A 16,524-nucleotide genomic window follows, 5' to 3' on the forward strand; every position below is an offset into this window, starting at 1 on the left:
GGTCCCTTTCCCTCCTTTGGACTCAGTTGGCCCATCTGTAAAGTGAGGGCAGCACCTTCTTGTAGCTGCTTTCTGGTGCTGACCTGCTGTGATGTGTTTGTGTCGATTCTCTTTTTTAAAAATGAGAAAGGTGACTTTTCATTTGCCCTTTTTATAATGCTCGCGGTAGACTATCTGGGGAATTCAGAAAAATAGAAAGTAAACAGCAAATCTCCCATAACCCTATCACCGAGCATAACACGGTGACTATCTTAGTGGATTTCCTTCCAGTCTCTTTCCTCTGTGCGCTTTTTTCAAAAACTTTTTTATTTATTTAAGTGTGTTTTTCCAGGACGCATCAGCTCCAAGTCAAGTAGTTGTTTCAGTCTAGTTGTAGAGGGTGCAGCTCACAGTGGCCCATGTGGGGATTGAACCGGCAACCTTGTTGTTAAGAGCACCGCGCTCTAACCAGCTGAGCTGACCGGCCGCCCCCTCTGTGCACTTTTAAAAACCGATTTGGAATCCCTCTGTATATGCTAGGCAACTTTTGGTTTTCTGCTGGCTGCCCCTTTTGCTAGAGATAGTTGCAGGGGGCGCAGCCCACCATCCCTTGCGGGAGTCGAACTGGCAACTTTGTGGTTGAGAGGACGCGCTCCAACCAACTGAGCCATCCAGCCGCCCTTGGCAGTCGTTTTTAAAGAGATGGTCATGGCTGGAAGGTTCTGCATCGCTTTTCAGAGTGAGGGTCATTTCAGGGGCATCACAACACATTTCTTTTGGCTCAGGTTCCCACCTTGAAAGCTTCCAGACCAGGAATAGCTCAAGGAAGACGTAAAAGAAAAAAAGGAAATAACCTTCTCTTTGCTTAGCACTTTCACACTCACGACCTGGCTCCTTGCATGTCGCAGCCCGTGAGAGCGTCTGGGCAGGTGCTGTCGTGCCCACTTTACAGAGATGAAGCCTGAAGTGCTGTGACGCTGAGGGGAGGCCTGCGGTCATACCGAGAGGACAAGGCAGAGCCTGGCCTGCAAGTGGGTCCTGCTGCCCCAGGCTGTGGCCCCCGGGCCCCCCCAGCTTGAAGCCTTAGTCTCTCCGGGTTCCTCTGTGAGCCACCCGTAGGGTCCCCGATACTCCTGGCATGTGGCATCCAGACACAGAGCTTCATTTGCTGTTCCTCGTTTTGGGGGTGGCAGCTTCAAGGACAGGCAGGCATCTTGGCGCCAGCCGAGGCTGCCGGGGCTGTGTGGTTGACCTTAGGTATGCCGGCAGGAGTCCCCTGGGGCAGGTAGCAGGACCCTCATTTTACAGGTGAGGACACGGAGGCTCAGCTCGTCTGCCAGTGGAGCTGAGACTCCAGCCTGGGTCCCCGACTCCCAAGGCAGAACTGTGGTCATCACAGCCTATGCCCTGCGTGTTAATCGCAGATCAGTGTGTCCCAGGGACCCTTCTGAGAGCTGTACATCATTTTCCTTTTCATTTCCTTACTAACCGTATGAGCTGGGTACTTTGTAATCTCCATTTTGCAGATGAGTAAACTGAAGCCAAGTTAAGTAACTCGTCCAAGGGGTCCTGAGTGGGGACCCAGGTAGTGTCAGTAGCCTGAGCTTGTTCCTCCTGGTTGAGCCAGGAGGGTCTCCAGCAAGGGGCACGGGCTGCTCTGAGCCATCCCTACTCCCTTCCCACATCCCTGTGACACTCCGGACGTGTGTGTGCACAGTGGTGACCCAGGCCTGTGTCCGTGCACGGGGCTTGCGGGTCTCTGTCCTGGCCTGGGGTCTTCACGGCCCCAGATTCGTTTATAACAGATGCGCCCCAGATTCCAGTCCCAAAGTCCAGGGAGGTGGTGTGATGAAAGGAGTCCGACTAGGGTTTGGCGCAACTCCCTCCGATTGAATCCTAGGGTTGTCACCTGGTTCTCTTGCCTCTGTGATCTTGGGCAAATCCTTATTCTTTTGAGCCTTGGTTTACTTATCTGTAAGTGAAATAATGCAGATGAAGCTTGGGCTTCATAAATGCCCGTATCTCTCTTCCTTTCGTGGGAAAGCCTTGGGCGTGGAGTGGAGGGGGCGGGAATCAGCCCCGAAGGGGAAGGAGAAATGGGAGGTTTCGGAATCTCTGGCCTGGAGGGAAGGATCCTGGGTTTCTGCATCATCAGAAAACTGCATTGAAGGAGCAGTTAGCACAGGAGGCCAGGCGGCGCACCTCCCTTTTTCCTCCTGTAAAATGGGTATAGGTCTCCCTGCTCCTTCGTAAGCGGCTCTGGATGAGCTCACAGGGAGGAGGGACCTGCAGGAGGACTGCTGTGCAGCTGCTCTTTGATCTTTCAACGTGCAAAGGGGTTTGCCGACATTTTAGTTTGTTTTCCCTAACTCTTTGCTGAAGATAAAATGTTAGTTCTGAGAGTTCAGTGTGAGGCTAACAGGCTCAGTCATACGCTCAGTGGAGAGCAATTGGCATTCAATCCAGATTGACCCAGCAGACGCCCCACTAGGAATGTGCCCTTGGGTTCACACATCTTTTCGCTCTAGGCCCTGCGTATGGGAGATGTTAGTTGCTGCCTTGTTTATAACACCAAAAGCCCGGAAATAACCTCAGTACCCATTGGTAGGCATTATGGTACATTGGTCACTAGTGGTCCATTAAAAAAAAGACTATGCAGCTGTTAGAGCAAGTGAGGTTCATTTCTATGTACTGTGCTGAAATGATCCCCCAGATTCTTAAGCAAAAATAAAGTGGTTGCAGCACAGTGGGTGCCATGTGCTTCCTTCTGTATGAAACGCCTCTCTCCAGGTGTACCAGCCGGTACATACATGGCTTAGTTCTGGAGGAGTCACAGAGAACCAGGAACAGGGGTCCCTTCTGTGAGATTAGGGCGACGGGGGTGGGAACGAGACTTTCTTTCCTCGTACACCCCTTGTGGTGTTTGGATGTTCAGAGGCACTAGAGCATGGTGGTTACTTTAAGGAGTGCAGACTCTGGGGGCCTTGGCCTGGCTTCAAACCCCAGCTCTGCCACTTACCAGCTGTGTGATCTTGGGCAACTTACTTAACCACGCTGGGCCTGATGTTCTGATTTATAATAATTTGGATTCATATATGTTAACATTACTTGTAAAGTGCTTAGGATAACGTCTGAGCTCGAGTAGTCACGACTTGAATGTTGACTGTTATGAATTACCATTTACATGTATTCCACTTTTATTCAGGAAGCCACTTCATAGAAGTACAGGCGTTAGGAGTGGAAAGGAAAAGAGTGCGCAGCTGGTTTGTGTCGGGGCTGATTAGACTGGAGGGCCACTGCTTTCCCTCCAGGGTGCCTCCCTTCTCCACAGGGAAGTCCAGAAGGACAGTCCCTGGCTCAGAATCGGGGGTGCCAGTAGGGAGGGGGGAGAATTCTCCCTCACTGCTCCGGCAGGCCCATCTAGCAAGGTGGGCTCCACGGCCCAGGAAGCCCACCGGAGGTACCAGCCTCTTGGTTGTATGAGCGCCTACTGCAAGGCCAGCAGCAAGTGTGCTCCTCAATTTGAGCATTTGCGTTTCTGCCCCTGTCTTGTGCTATCCGTCTCTCTGCAGCCCTTAGACCCATGTGCCATGGCCGGATGGCCCCATGGGGCAGGATAGGGGGAGACAGAAAGACTGAATGGCCTTCAGTGGGGCTGTAGGCGGCGGCCGGGGAGAGTGCCCGGCCTCGAGGGACTCCATGGTTAGTGAGCACCCAGCAGTAGGAAGTGTGTGGCCACGTCCATGACAGTTCAGGCGTGATCCAACTTCTAGGACATGGGGCTGAGCACGATCCTGGCCTCTGGTGCTGGAACTTCACCTGTAAGCCAGAGGGAACAAGGGACTAGTTTCACTGGAGCCGCCTGGCTCCTGAGGGCCCTTGGCATCGGACAAGAAGGTCTGTGGCGGCAGGGAAGGTGTGTGGGAAGACGGGGTTACGGGTCTGCAGCTGCTGGTTTCTCTGGGTTAATGATTTATGATGGGTGCAGCTGGGCCCTTTCTGGGCTGTCCTGTGCTTCTGAAGCTGCTGGGGAAGGAGTGTGAGAGCTGATAGGCTGGAGTGCACAGGTCGGGAGTCAGTGACCCCCTCCATTGCCGAAACTTCGGCCTTGAACTCCATCTAATTGGATTTTTGGCCTTCTTTTCACAGGCAAGCAGCTGGGACGGTGCTACACTGAGCTGGACCTTGTCTGATGGCTTCCTCCAACCCTCCTCCACAGGCTGCCATAGGTACCGTACCCAGGGCTTCCTGCTGGTCCCTCCTCTGAACTGGGCTGTGGGGGCAGGCTGACCCTCAGTGGGAATCCGGCTCTGCTGGAGGTTCGCTGTGTGCCCTGGGGCAAGTGACTTACCTCTCTGTCTGAGTTTCCTTATCTGCAACAGGGAAATAATAATTTCCTCCTCACAGAGTGAGCTCCAGAAAGGGTTGATTCTTTACCTGTGTTCCTAAGATCCCCTGGAGAGATGGGCAGAGCCCATCTGGGGTGGAGGTGTGCTTGGGGTGAAGCTAATGAATTGAGGGTGGGGACCTGAGGGTTGAGGGGCCGGGGCCGGGCCGTCCACCTCCATCTGAGAAGGTACTAAGGTCATGTAGCAGTGTTGGGGCTGCCAGAGTTGGCAACACCCCTCCCCCCATCCCAAACAACAACAAAAAAACATACTTAAGTTAAAAAAATTATTTGTTGTTCATCTGAAATTCAATTCGATGTCCTGCATTTCATTTGACAACCCGAGCAGTGGGGCCTGAGACACTGCAGGTGGAATCCAGGCCCCACCCTGGAGGAGCTGCATACAGGCCGTTTCACCCCCTGGGCCGGGCTGCCTGTTCTCTTGCCCTGCTTCGGGGGCACAGATAGCAGAGTGGTAATGAGCCAGGGCTTGTTTGTCAGCCTGACCCTGCTGCTGCCACTTGACGGGCTGGATGTTTCTATGGCTGTTTCATCACCGATAAACATGAGGATAATAGTGTATCCACTGTGTTATCGCGAGATTTCTGTATAGGGAAGGCCCTGCCCTGTGGTAATTGATCACTCAATGAAGGGGAGCTGTTGTCACTGTGGGGTGGTGGCAGGATGGCGGCGTGTGCTGTGTGTGCTTTGCTCGGAGCCCTCCCTGAGCCTCCCTGTTCTTCTCCAAAGGATGGACACACCTTCTCCATGACAGGGGTGCTTCCTGGGTCCCAGCCTCCTGCACTCCCTGGGATTGTCTCTCCTGAGGATGGGGTGTGTCCAGGGACATCAAAGGTGTGTGTGGCCGGCTCCCGCCAGCCATGCCACCTGTCTAGATTGGTGGGAAGGGCTCAGTTCAGCTCTCAATTATCAGGGATAGGCCTCCTAATTTTTCCTTCTGATAAGGAGAGATGTCTGACTGCCTGGGTCTCAGAAGCCTGGGAACAGCCCCGGGAACAAGGGCATCTCCTGATTCATGACCGTGACTTTGGGTCCCAGGGTGTCCCCCCTCTGGCCCCTGCTGCCCTGGGCACCCTGCACCCTTTCTCCTACCCACAAGGTGATCAGACGTGGAAGGTGAGAACGAAATCATTTTATGATCAAATCCATTCCATTCAAAAAACATTTGATGGACATTTATTGTTCCAGTTCTGTCTGACATCGCTGCCATCTGGTTGAGGCAGGCTCTTTGCCATTTTCTGATCCTTTGAGAGCTTCCCATCGTCTTACCGAATAAAATTCACATTTCCCTAAACACCTCTTCAGCCGTCTTACGGCCCCTTCATCCCTGCCCACGTCTGCAGCTCTCCTGCGTCCGTCGCTATTTGTTTTCCGCGCCTGCTGTGGCCTCAGCCTGCAGCACCTCTCCCCGCCTGATCCTGTCGGACCTTTACTCATCCTTCAAGGCTCTGCACAGGGCAGCCTGGTGCCTGAGGCCCTAGCGGACAGGAACCCCCTCCTGTCTTTCAGCAGCCGCTCAGTCTCTAGGGTTTTATGTTTTTCTCTTGCCCTGTCTGCCTGCCTCACCCTGCAGTGAGCTCCTTGATATTGAGGGGTCACGTCTTATTTCTCCTTGAACCTTCTGGCCCAGGTGCTGCTGGGAACCGTTCTCTGGATGCGGGCATGGCTGTGTTGATTGGTGGGTTACCTGAAGCCATTTGTCCTCCTAGAAGGATCAGGTGCAGAAGTGACCTGAGTCCCCGGACATGGCCTAGGCTGGCCTGTGAGTGGGCAAGGCCTGCCCATCTCACCCAGGGTCAGGGCAATGGCTGTGACTCAGCAGTAGTGATGATGGCGATCACGATGCAGTGACCGTGGTAATACGTAGAATCATCGTTGTAAGAATAGCGAACATTCAGTGAGCACGTACCTGACACCAGGTGCTTTATGTGTGTTAGTTCATTGCCGCCTCCCGATAACCCTGGAAGGTAGTTACTATTACTGTTCTCATTTTACAGAACAGGAAACTGCAGCTTGGAAGGGTAAAGTAACTTGACACTCATACAGCCAGTATATGGGAGAGCTGGAGTCGGAACCAGATGGTTTGACTGTGAAACCGTAATCACTACAGTGATACCTGCCGGGTGTAAAAAAAACAAAACGATCGCCTGCCCAGCAGAATCCCGTGGGCAGAGACGGAGGGCACAGAAGCCTCCTTGACCAGGATGGGCTTATATCCGGGAGCCTGGAAGGGACTTCGTGGTCAATTGTTTCAGTATTTTTTACACTTTTAAAACCACAACCCATAGACATGACAACAGGACTGTGTGTGTGTGTATGTGTGAATTTAACACAAACTTATTGTGTGCCTACTATGTGCTGGGCACTGTAATTAATGCTGCGGATACAGCGAGGAGTGAAACAGACAAGAATAGCTGCCCTCCAGAAGCTGTGAGTGTAGAGGAGACAGCTAGTAACAGAAAGGAAACACAGAGCATGTCACTTGCTCATAGAGGCCATAAAGGAAAACAAAGCAGGCAAGACGAACAGGGAGCCCCGTGTGTCTGGGGGGCCGTTTTGGTCCGTGCAGCCTCCTGGGGAGATGATGAGCAGGTGAGAGCAGGAGAAGATACCTGCAGGAAGAACATTCTGGACCCCAGGGCTGAAAGGGCAAAGGTCCTGAGGCAGCAGCGTATGTGGCACATTCATGGTGCAGCAGGGAGACCAGTGCGGCTGGGGTGGTGAGCAAGAAAGAAGAGTAGAAGGTTCCACACATGTGCACACACTATATGAAACTGACAATTTCTTTTTTTTCTTTAAAAATTTTTATTGGGGAATATTGGGGAACAGTGTGTTTTTCCAGGACCCATCAGCTCCAGGTCAAGTCGTTGTTTTCAATCTGGTTGTGGAGGGCGCAGCTCATTGGCCCATGTGGGAAACAGTTTCATATGTTAACTGAAACAGAAGTGTAAACAACAATATCAAAACATGATTTTATTAATGTTGTCATATATTTATAAATATCTCAAACAAGCAGTTCGTAAACAAAACAAAATGCTGCCTGGGAATCCCTAATTGATTGTATGACCCACCAGTGGGTTTGAGAACGGTCCCTTGAAAGCCACCGACCCTGCTTCCCACTCAGCGCCTGCCTTTCCTTTGCTAATTCATCATCACAGGACTGGGTGCTCAGGCTCGAGAGACTTCCAGGAGGTAGCAGGGTTTCGTGGAAAGAGTATGGGGTGCGAACTAAACCAGATCTGGGTTCAAATGCAGCCCCCCACTTTAAGCTGCGTGACTGTGGGCGCATCACTGCAGCTCTCGGAATCTCTGTGGCCTCATGTATGAAATGGGGGTGGTTGGAAGGCTTAAGCAGGTTGCTCCATGGGCCACATTTCAGGCTCTCATAAGTGTTGGTTTCTCCACACCTGGGGAAGGAGCTCATGCCACAGGCATAGCACTGCCCAGAGGAGTCCATGGGGTCCCCAACTCTCCCAGGATGGGAGCCTGGGCCCCCACCTCGATGGCCGTCATCTGGTCATCATCCTGCAGAGGAAGTTGGGGAGGGAGGGAGAGCTGTGGCTTTCTGCTGTGGCTAAGCAGCTGAGGAAGGATCTTCTTGAATTCGATACATTCACACCTAAATTGTTCTGCTCTGGAAGCCCCCAGGTCACTGTGGGGGCCTGGATGTTTCCGGTCAGGGAGACTGCTGGAATCAGATCTGTCCGTCTGTCCATCTGCAGTCCATCCACTTCCCCACCCACTCACTCATCATCCGTCTGTGAACACATGCTAGGGCTGAATCCACACAGGGACCAGACCGACCTGTCCTCAAGGATGTCAGGCTGGGAGGGGCAGTTATATTACAACAGGTGCCATTATGTAACACAAATACCAGGTACTACGCCAAGTGCTCTATCTACCCGGCAGTTCTCAAGGAGGGGCAATTTTGTCCCCCAGGGGACATTTGGCAGTATCTGGACACATTTCTGGTTGTCACAGCTGGAGGGTACTCCTGGCTCCTAGTGGGTAGAAGTCGGGAATGTTACCACAACAAAGACCAGGCAGCCTAATGTCAGGGCTGAGAAACCCTGAGCTACATCTCAGTTCACATGCACGTCGGCCTCAGGGCGTAGGTGCTGTTTTTATTCTCCGCCTTACAGAGGAGGACACCAAGGTTCAGAGAGGTGAAGCGACTTGCTCAGGACCACACAGCGGGAGGGGGGCCCACACAGGACTGGCTGAGCCTGAAGCTCACACTCTCAGTCATGGGACATGAGCGGCAGCAGGACCGCTCAGGGCAGCCCAAGGAGGGGTGGTCAGCCTTGTGGACTTTAAAAACCTGACCACACTGCCCTTTGGTTTGGGAGCAGGTTTGCATGAAGTAAGGGGAGGGGCTTAGTGAATGCATTCGAGGTTCTGTCCTGCCCCAGATTCTGGGAAAGAAGTCTTCTAGGGAAGGGGACTGGAGACCCCAGCTGGGTGAAGTGGGTGGAAATGCGAGGGCTTGTGATACTCTTCAGGACAGAGAATCTACTCCTTCACTTGTTTACAAAAGGTGCCGGGCTCCTACCTGGGGCCAGGCCAGAAAGTGTCCCCTTAAAGGGGACTGTAAAAGGGGCTGCTTTTAGGGAGCCGAGTTTGGTAGTGGATTCCAGATGGGCACAAAACACCTTACACGTTTTACAGGAATGGATGAAGAAAACAAGGGGCTAAGACAGAAGCGGGGCAGGACCTCCATTAGTTAGGGGAGTGGCCGGAGGCCAAGGGCTGGGGTCGGACCATCTCTGCTTGACTTGAGCTTTGACAGATGACAGGAGGACATGACCATGAAGGAGGTCTCCTAGGAGGGAGGAGGAGTGCATGAGGCTGCCTTGGGCAGACTGCATGCTGGGAGCATTGGCTTCTAGGCCTTCCCCAGCCAGTGTGCACCCTGGCCACCTGAGAGCTGGTACCTTCAGGCTCCAAATACTTGTAGGCAGCTGTGTTTTGTGCTGTGGCCATGCATGCCAACTGAAGTGCAGCCTGCAGAATGAGCCTGCACGTGCTGAGTTACACACATGCAAAACGCACAGCCACGTATGCACACGTGGAAATACACATACGGGTACTCACACACACACACATGTGCAGATGCATTTAAAAAGCCCCTGTGTTTACAAAATGGGAAAATAGAAAACAAGAATATGAAAGACACGCATTCAAGTCCAGAGGCTCACGCGCTCACTCTGGAAGCTTGCTCCCTGCTCTCTGTCCACTGCCCATCTGCTTAGAGGCCTCAGCCAACCACAGGACACCTCAGGGCCACGGGAGGGTAGGGGTTTAATCTGGTCTCTGGGAACTGTCCTTGTTCCCTCACTCAGACCCACAGAGCTGCTCACTCACTTCCAGACATCTCTCCCTTGGCCAAACCCTGCGACCCTGCAGGCCAGCTAACTCCTCCTCCCTTCCAGGAGACCCGCTGGTTCCTGGAGGAGGCCGAGGCCCCTCCCCAGAGGCGGAGGACGATCCTGGAGAGGCCTTTGAGTTTGAGGACAGTGATGATGATGAGGACACCAGCGCTGGCCTGGGCGTCCCAGGCGTTGCTCCAGAGAAGGATGCAGACGCCCCACTGATCCAGTTGGACTCTCCCCCGGTCACTGGTAAGGTATTCTGGGAGCCTTGGGTCCTCCCATTTCCAGGCCTCTGGGCGGGGGTGGAAGCTCCAGGCTCCCAGTGATGCCTCATTGGGAGGCATCCCTCCCAATGCTGTCCCTCTGCTGTCCCCAGGAAGCAGGAAGGGAAGAGCCATTGGGAAGAAGCTGCATTCCATTGCTTCCCTTGGGAACCAGGATTCCTGGCATTCCTGCAGCATCTGGTGTGCTTTGGCACACAGTAAATGGAAGGAGTTGGCCCAGCTCGTATCTCTGAAGCTGCCCCCCTTCCCGCAGCTTCTCCCAGAGAATCACACCAGCCACAGGAGTTTCCCCCTTCCAGTTGGGATTGGGGAGCTGGTGGCTCTGGGGGCGGGAAGGCCCTGATAAGATGGTGTTAAATGTCATCTGGGAGAGACTGGGGACCGGACTAGCAGGAACTTCCTGCAGGCTTGGGGACAAGGGACTCCTTGAGGAGCTGGGGGTGGGGGGCAGGCCCAGAGCAGGTGGGGCGGCTGATTCTGCTTGGGGTTGGGATGTGGGCCAGGGGGGCAGGGGTGGGGGCGGTGCAGGCAGGACAGGTAGGGGAGCTTGATGACAGTGAAGTGGCTAAGGGAAGGGAGGCAGGCACGGCAGGCACCCAGGCTGGCCTTGGCCCCGGCTCCAGCACCCCTAGGGGAGGCTGGGAAAGGGGGCGGGGATGGACTGAGTCCATCGGGCCAGCCTCTGGCCTGACAGGCTCTCCCTCTGCTCTTCTCCCACAGACCCAGACCCAGCAGCTGCACTGCCCCAGACACAGTAAGTGAGCCTCGTTCCTTTTTTTTGTTTTTGGAGGGGGTGGGAGGGGTGTGGCTGGAAAAAGAGAAACTGGGCAGGAGGTGTGGGAAATGGTAGCACTGAGGCAAAGAGGGCTCAGGAGATGTCTCTGGCTAAGGAGGAACACGTTTTAAGATCCCTGGGCCCGAAGGAAGAGGTCAGTCCCTAAAACTCACGTCACCTCTTTCTTTCTTTTGCTCACACGCCTGTGCAATAGCAGAGGGCCGACCGGGCTCCAAACCCTGGCTGTGCCCTTGCTAGCTTTGTGGCTTTGAAGGAGTTGCCTAAAGTCTCCAAATGTCAGTCTGTTCAGATGCAAAACGGAAACCGTCAAGTCCCCACCCCATTGGGTCGTGGCTGAGAAATGAACTGGCTGTCGGTGGCCGGCACCCTGCAGCTGTGCCTGGCCCGTTGTCTATGCCATTGCCATTTGTTTTGCCGGCACCATCCCCATTGCCTTCCCTGTGCCTGTTGTCAGGACTCGGCCCTTCTCTACCTGGGAGCCTGTCTGAGGCAGGGCTGCCTAATGGTTAAAAGCCTGGATGCTCGGGCGACTGCCTGGGTCTGACTCTGGCTCCAGCCCTGGCCATGGGTCCTCGTGTCAGTCATAGTCCTCCGGGCTTTGGTTTTCTCATCTGTAAAATGGGCCATTGCTTCCTCCTTAGAAGAGTGAAGGACTACTGTGTAAGAGGCCCAGTGTCGCAGCAGGCACCTGCTGGAGGCAGTTGTTATTTTACCACTGTTCCCTTTGTGGTCTTTGGCAAGTCGGCTCTGGGTTGCACAGCGCATTTGGGGGTTGGGGTTGTGAAAGCTGAGGCCCCTTGGAGCTCTACGCGCTGCTGCTCACTGCCCGGCTTTGGGGACCTGGATGCTTAGGGGGTCTTCTTCCAAGGCAAGTGTTGTGGATCTAGACCCTGGGGTTTATGGCCAGGGGCAGCCACCGTGGTGGGAGGAGGGTGTTTGAGACACCCTTTGTCCTCCTAGAGTGAGTCCTGGGATTACTAATTCTCAGGCAGGTGTCCCACAGCTGGAGGTCTCAGAGATGCAGATGTGGCCCGGGCCCCTGAAGCTGAAGGCTGCTCTGGATTCAAATCTCCTCCCAGGAGTCCAGCCCAGGAGTCCTCCTAAGTGCTCATTTGTTGTCTGGAGTGGGCGTGCCCTGGGAGGTTTCCTGCTGGGACAGCCACTGTGTAATTAAGGCCAGAAGTGGGGGCCAGCTTCTCCTCCCTGATTTGGGACCTGAAATCAGCAATCCTGCACCTGGACCCGGGAGTTCTGAGATGGCTGTGATCTCCCAGGATTATAGCTCTCGGGTGGGCCGGGAATGAAGCCACTCAGAAGCTCAGTCTGGTGGGGGATGTGGACACTTCACAGTGGGACAGAGAAGGATGCCCAGAGAACTGGGGCACTGGCCAGTGGGAAGCCAGGAGGGGGTCCTGGCTAAACCAGTGAGCGTAAATTCACGGGGGAGAAGGAGGACCGGGAGGAGTACTCACTCAGGAAGGCACGGAGCAGAGGCAGTGGGTGGGAGATGTGTGGGCAGTGAGCCAGGGCACCCCACCTAGGGTCTGGGACTCTAGGTTCTTTCAGGCCACTCTCCCAGGGACCCCCATTTCCGACCTTGGGGTCAGGCGCATGGTAGCCTGGCCCGTCTCTACCTGCCTGCTCTCTGTGCGTTCTGCAGACCTGATGATCTAACCAGATCGTGTGTCTGGCTGATGCCAGGTGCCACACTGAGACTGTGACCCAGTGGTCCCCAGAGCTGGTGCCCACTGCGTTGTTTTCATGGGTCCCACTGGTCAGGACAGCTCACATGGGCCAAGCGTTTCTGGGAGAGGGGCCCAGCCCTCCTCGGGTCCTCTGCCTGCCACTGTGCAGCACCAGCCCTGTCCTACCCCTCACCCTTTTGCAACCCCAGCCCCCTTGAATACCACCTCCTGGAGGCAGCAGGGCGAGAGTTCTGTGGAGGTTCAAATCCCCACTCAGCCCCTCACCTGCTGGGTGGCTTTGGGGCTGCCTGTGAGCCACTCGGAGCCCCGGTTTCACTGTGTATAAGATGGAGATAATATCCACCTCGAAGCAGTCTGAGGAATGAGTGAGACTGGTTGTGGGATGCACTAAGTACACACACATATGGTTTGTGTTTGCTTCTGCTCCCGCCTCCTGTCCAGTGTGGATGTTTGCAGTGCGATGGGGTTGGAGGGTCAGAGACTGTGTGCCCAGTGCCTTGGACTGCTGGGTGGGCTGGGCCTGGACTGCCAGCGCTGGAGTTTCACCAACGCCAGACATAAATAAAGATCACGTTTGAATTTCTTTAATGGGGACAGACATTCATGGGACATGTGCCCCTGCAGAGCACCCATCACAGCATGAGTCCTAAGAGGCCTCCATTTACAAATGGGGAGGTTGAGGGGCGGGACTTGCCCAAGGTCACACCGAGGGGCTGGGCCTTCTGACTCCTTGTCCAGTGGTCTCTACGCGTTTCCCAGCTTCCTTTCCTCCCTTCCAGGTCTCTATTTACTTAAGTTCCAGCTTCTTCCCTGGGTGGTGATTTTCCACCCTGGAGTCCTCTGGGAGAAGAATCAATTCAGATCAAGTTCCTTCTCCTTATTATCCAACAGAAAGGGGGGAAAAATCTTGATTTTCTTTCCTTTTCTTTTATTTATTTTTTTATTAATTTCCCAAAAGTAGTCACGAAACAGACACTGCTTTGAAAAAGCAAATCTCCAAGTGGAGGACATTTCACCTCTTGTCACTGCTTTGCTTCTATGGCCCCTGCCTTAAGTCTGGAAATGGCCTTGGGCTTGGCCGGGCCGCCTACCTGGCCTCCAGAGAAGCTCCTGATAATAGTTAGAGGACCTGCCCAGATCCAGGCTGAGCTACAGCCTCAAAGTGACCTCCCTGCTACTAGGATTCTCAGAGGGAAGGAGGCCAGTCCTCACCCACTTCCCGGCTAATGAGCTGTCCAGGCAGGAGCGTGATGGGTAAAGTGAGGGCTTGGGGCTGGGTCTTTGAGGACCCGGGAACTTGGGCTCTGAGCACAGAGCTGGCTTCCAGTCTTGCTCTGCTACTTACTAGCTGTGCGTCACTGGGCAAGTGGTTACCTGTCCGAGGCCTCACTTTCTGAATTAATAAAATAGGGATAATAAATCTGTTTTTTGGCAGGGCCCTAAGAGGCATAATTAGACATGTATCCAGGGCTCAGTCCGGCCGGCACGTGCTGGCTGCTTCAGAAGTATTTGCTGTTGTTGCTCTGGTCCTAGTTTAGATTTGGTTTTGGAGGGAGCTGGTTGGGCTCTGTATCCTGGAAGTCAGGCAGACCTGGGTTTGATCCAGCTCTCACCGACCACCTACCCCGTTGCTGGGAGTCTGCACAGGGAAGAGACTCACACCTGCCAGGTGGGTGGTTATAAGGACAATTGAGGCCGACCAGCAGTCCTGGGCCAGGGGTCTGTGTCTGGCTTTGAGTCCTGTGGACTTCCTGGTCCCTTTGCCTGCTTGGCTGGGTCGCTCAGAGGACGCAGCCAGGCTGCTATGGGATAAACAGAGCTGCTGGCGTTGCTGGGTGTGTGTTATGCTGAGGCCCATGGGGCGATTTTAGGGATGGGCTTCCCTGCTCAACAATCCCGAGGAGTAAGCGCCTCATCTGTCCTCGGCTGGGTGGAAGCGATCTTCAAAGCGCTCAGCTAACTGGCGCCACTTTCTCTTTCTTCCCCAGGACACATCTGTTATCAGACAACAATAATAACACAATAGTGGCAAATAATAGTAGTAATAATCTCGATCATGTTTACTGTGTACCAGGCACTGAGCTAGACACCCAGTCCCGTTTACTCCTCCCATCTCTGGGAAGTTGCTCACGTCACAGGTGGGGAAACTGAGGCTCAGGGAAGTTAGGTGGCCACAGTTATGTATGGATAGTACGTGTTCATTCAGAACAGAGACTAGAACCAGGGCCTCTCCGACTGGAGGCCGGTGTTTGGCCGCTACACGACCCTCCAGGGATGCGCGGGGACTCCAGGTCCAAGCCCAAGACGTCAGACTTTGGCTCACAGATGGGGGTACGGCCAGCTCCATATGAATGATCCAATTGTCTGCTTATTGGGGTAAGAACTTTGCCTGCTAAGAGACGCTCTCTGAGCTTTTGGGACAGTAGTTTCCAAGCAGTCTGTGGGATGTTCCATGTGTCATTCTGGGGGAGGCCCCTTCCTTTGACATGGGAGCAGAGCAAAAGCAGCGCCCGCCCCTCTTGCCTCACACTGAGGTCTTGTGATGGCAGAAGGGTGAGAAAGTCTCTCCCACCTGCAGGCCAGCCCCATGGGACAGGGTGTTTTTTTTTTTTGCTTTTTTTGGTAGGGGAGAGGGGCATTTTGCTTGCTGCTGTATCCTCATCCTCGTGGCTTAGCACGGTGCCAGGCACAGGCTGAGGGCTGGACTCCCTGTGGAACGATGGGGACCAATGAATAGAAGGAAGGGTGAGCGGGGTCTGAAAGGTGACTTTCAGTGTCTCCATGAAAACGAGCAGAACAAAAACAGTGTGCAGAGGGAATCTCTGAACCTGGGTTCTCACTGTGGCATCTGACAGGGGCCGGGATAGAGGCCAGTGGAAACGGAGGCTCGGCATGGTTGAGTGGCCCAAGGCCACACAGCCAGAGTCGCCTGACCCTGCTGAGACCAATGGTGTCAGTTGTCTTTTACTGAGGGCTTCCTGCACATTATCTCATCTCCTGGGCACCGCAGCCCTAGGAGATGGGGACTGTTGATTATGCCCATTTTGCAGATGAGGAACTGAGGCTTAGAGAGTTGATGTGGTTTACCCAAGATCTTGTAGGGCCGGTAAATGGCAGGCCTGGAGCTTGGCCTGTCTGATCCCACAACCATCCTGGAGCCCACAGGGCTGCCTTTTCCTGGTGGATTTTGTAGCCCATGCACTCACAACAAGACTGAGCTCTCGCTCGGAAGTTGTGGCTGAAAGAGCAGCCCTGAGCACCCAGTAGTCAGCAGCTTCCTGTGTTTCTCTGGAAGCAGGCCATACCTCTCACCCCTCAATGTACTGGATGTGGCCTCCAGCCCCCTATGGAGTTGTTTGCTTTTCCTGCCTAGTTTGCTGCCATCCCAGAGGGCCCCAAGCAGCCTCAGCATTTCCTGTTGGGCCAGGCCTTTGGCTCCTGGCCCAGCTGCAGGAACTCTCAGTGGCTCCCTGGAGGTACCTCTCCTGCCCCTTCCTGGGCTGATCCAGACAAGGTGGATGGTGCTGCTCACAGCCTGGACCCTGAGGGAAGCAACTGGGCAGCTGGATCCCTGGAAGGGCCAAGGAGACCATCCTCCCTCCTTGTAAGAGGGAGGCCAGAGGGTCAGAGTCAGAGAGAGATTGAAAGACGTCTCGCTGTTGGCTTTGAAGATGGAGGAGGAGGCCATAAGCCAAGGAATTCAGGCTGGAAAAAGACATGGGAACAGATTCTCCCCAAGAGCCCCCAGAGGGAGCACAGCCCTGCCAGTGCCTTGCCTTTGGCCGACTGAAACCCATTTTGGACTTCTGACCGCCACAACTGTAAGAATAAATGTGTGCTACATCAAGTCACTCAGCTTAGGAGTCACAGAAGCAATAGGAGACTAACACAACAACCTTGGAAAGAGGGAATGGTTACGGGGCCCGCTGTACAGACCCAGAGAAGTGCAGTCACTGGTACCAGGGGCTGGGTGGCAGGT

The 16,524-nt window shown here is 54.2% G+C and overlaps 1 protein-coding gene across 7 annotated transcripts in view; it reads left to right on the forward strand.

Annotated features, from left to right (window-relative positions):
* The window catches only part of ARHGEF10L (Rho guanine nucleotide exchange factor 10 like), a 134,934-nt gene that overhangs the window by 27,743 nt on the left and 90,667 nt on the right, over window positions 1-16,524 (forward strand). For all 7 annotated transcript variants that reach the window (XM_033113890.1, XM_033113892.1, XM_033113894.1 and 4 more), the window contains exons 2-4: window positions 4,129-4,208; window positions 9,820-10,008; window positions 10,764-10,797. In XM_033113890.1, coding sequence (XP_032969781.1) covers window positions 4,172-4,208; window positions 9,820-10,008; window positions 10,764-10,797 — 260 coding nt within the window. In that variant the 5' untranslated portion in view covers window positions 4,129-4,171. The remainder of the gene's footprint in view (window positions 1-4,128; window positions 4,209-9,819; window positions 10,009-10,763; window positions 10,798-16,524) is intronic.

Source organism: Rhinolophus ferrumequinum, chromosome 9 (genome assembly GCF_004115265.2).
Source record: "Rhinolophus ferrumequinum isolate MPI-CBG mRhiFer1 chromosome 9, mRhiFer1_v1.p, whole genome shotgun sequence".
In the NCBI taxonomy this organism is placed as follows: Eukaryota; Metazoa; Chordata; class Mammalia; order Chiroptera; family Rhinolophidae; genus Rhinolophus; species Rhinolophus ferrumequinum.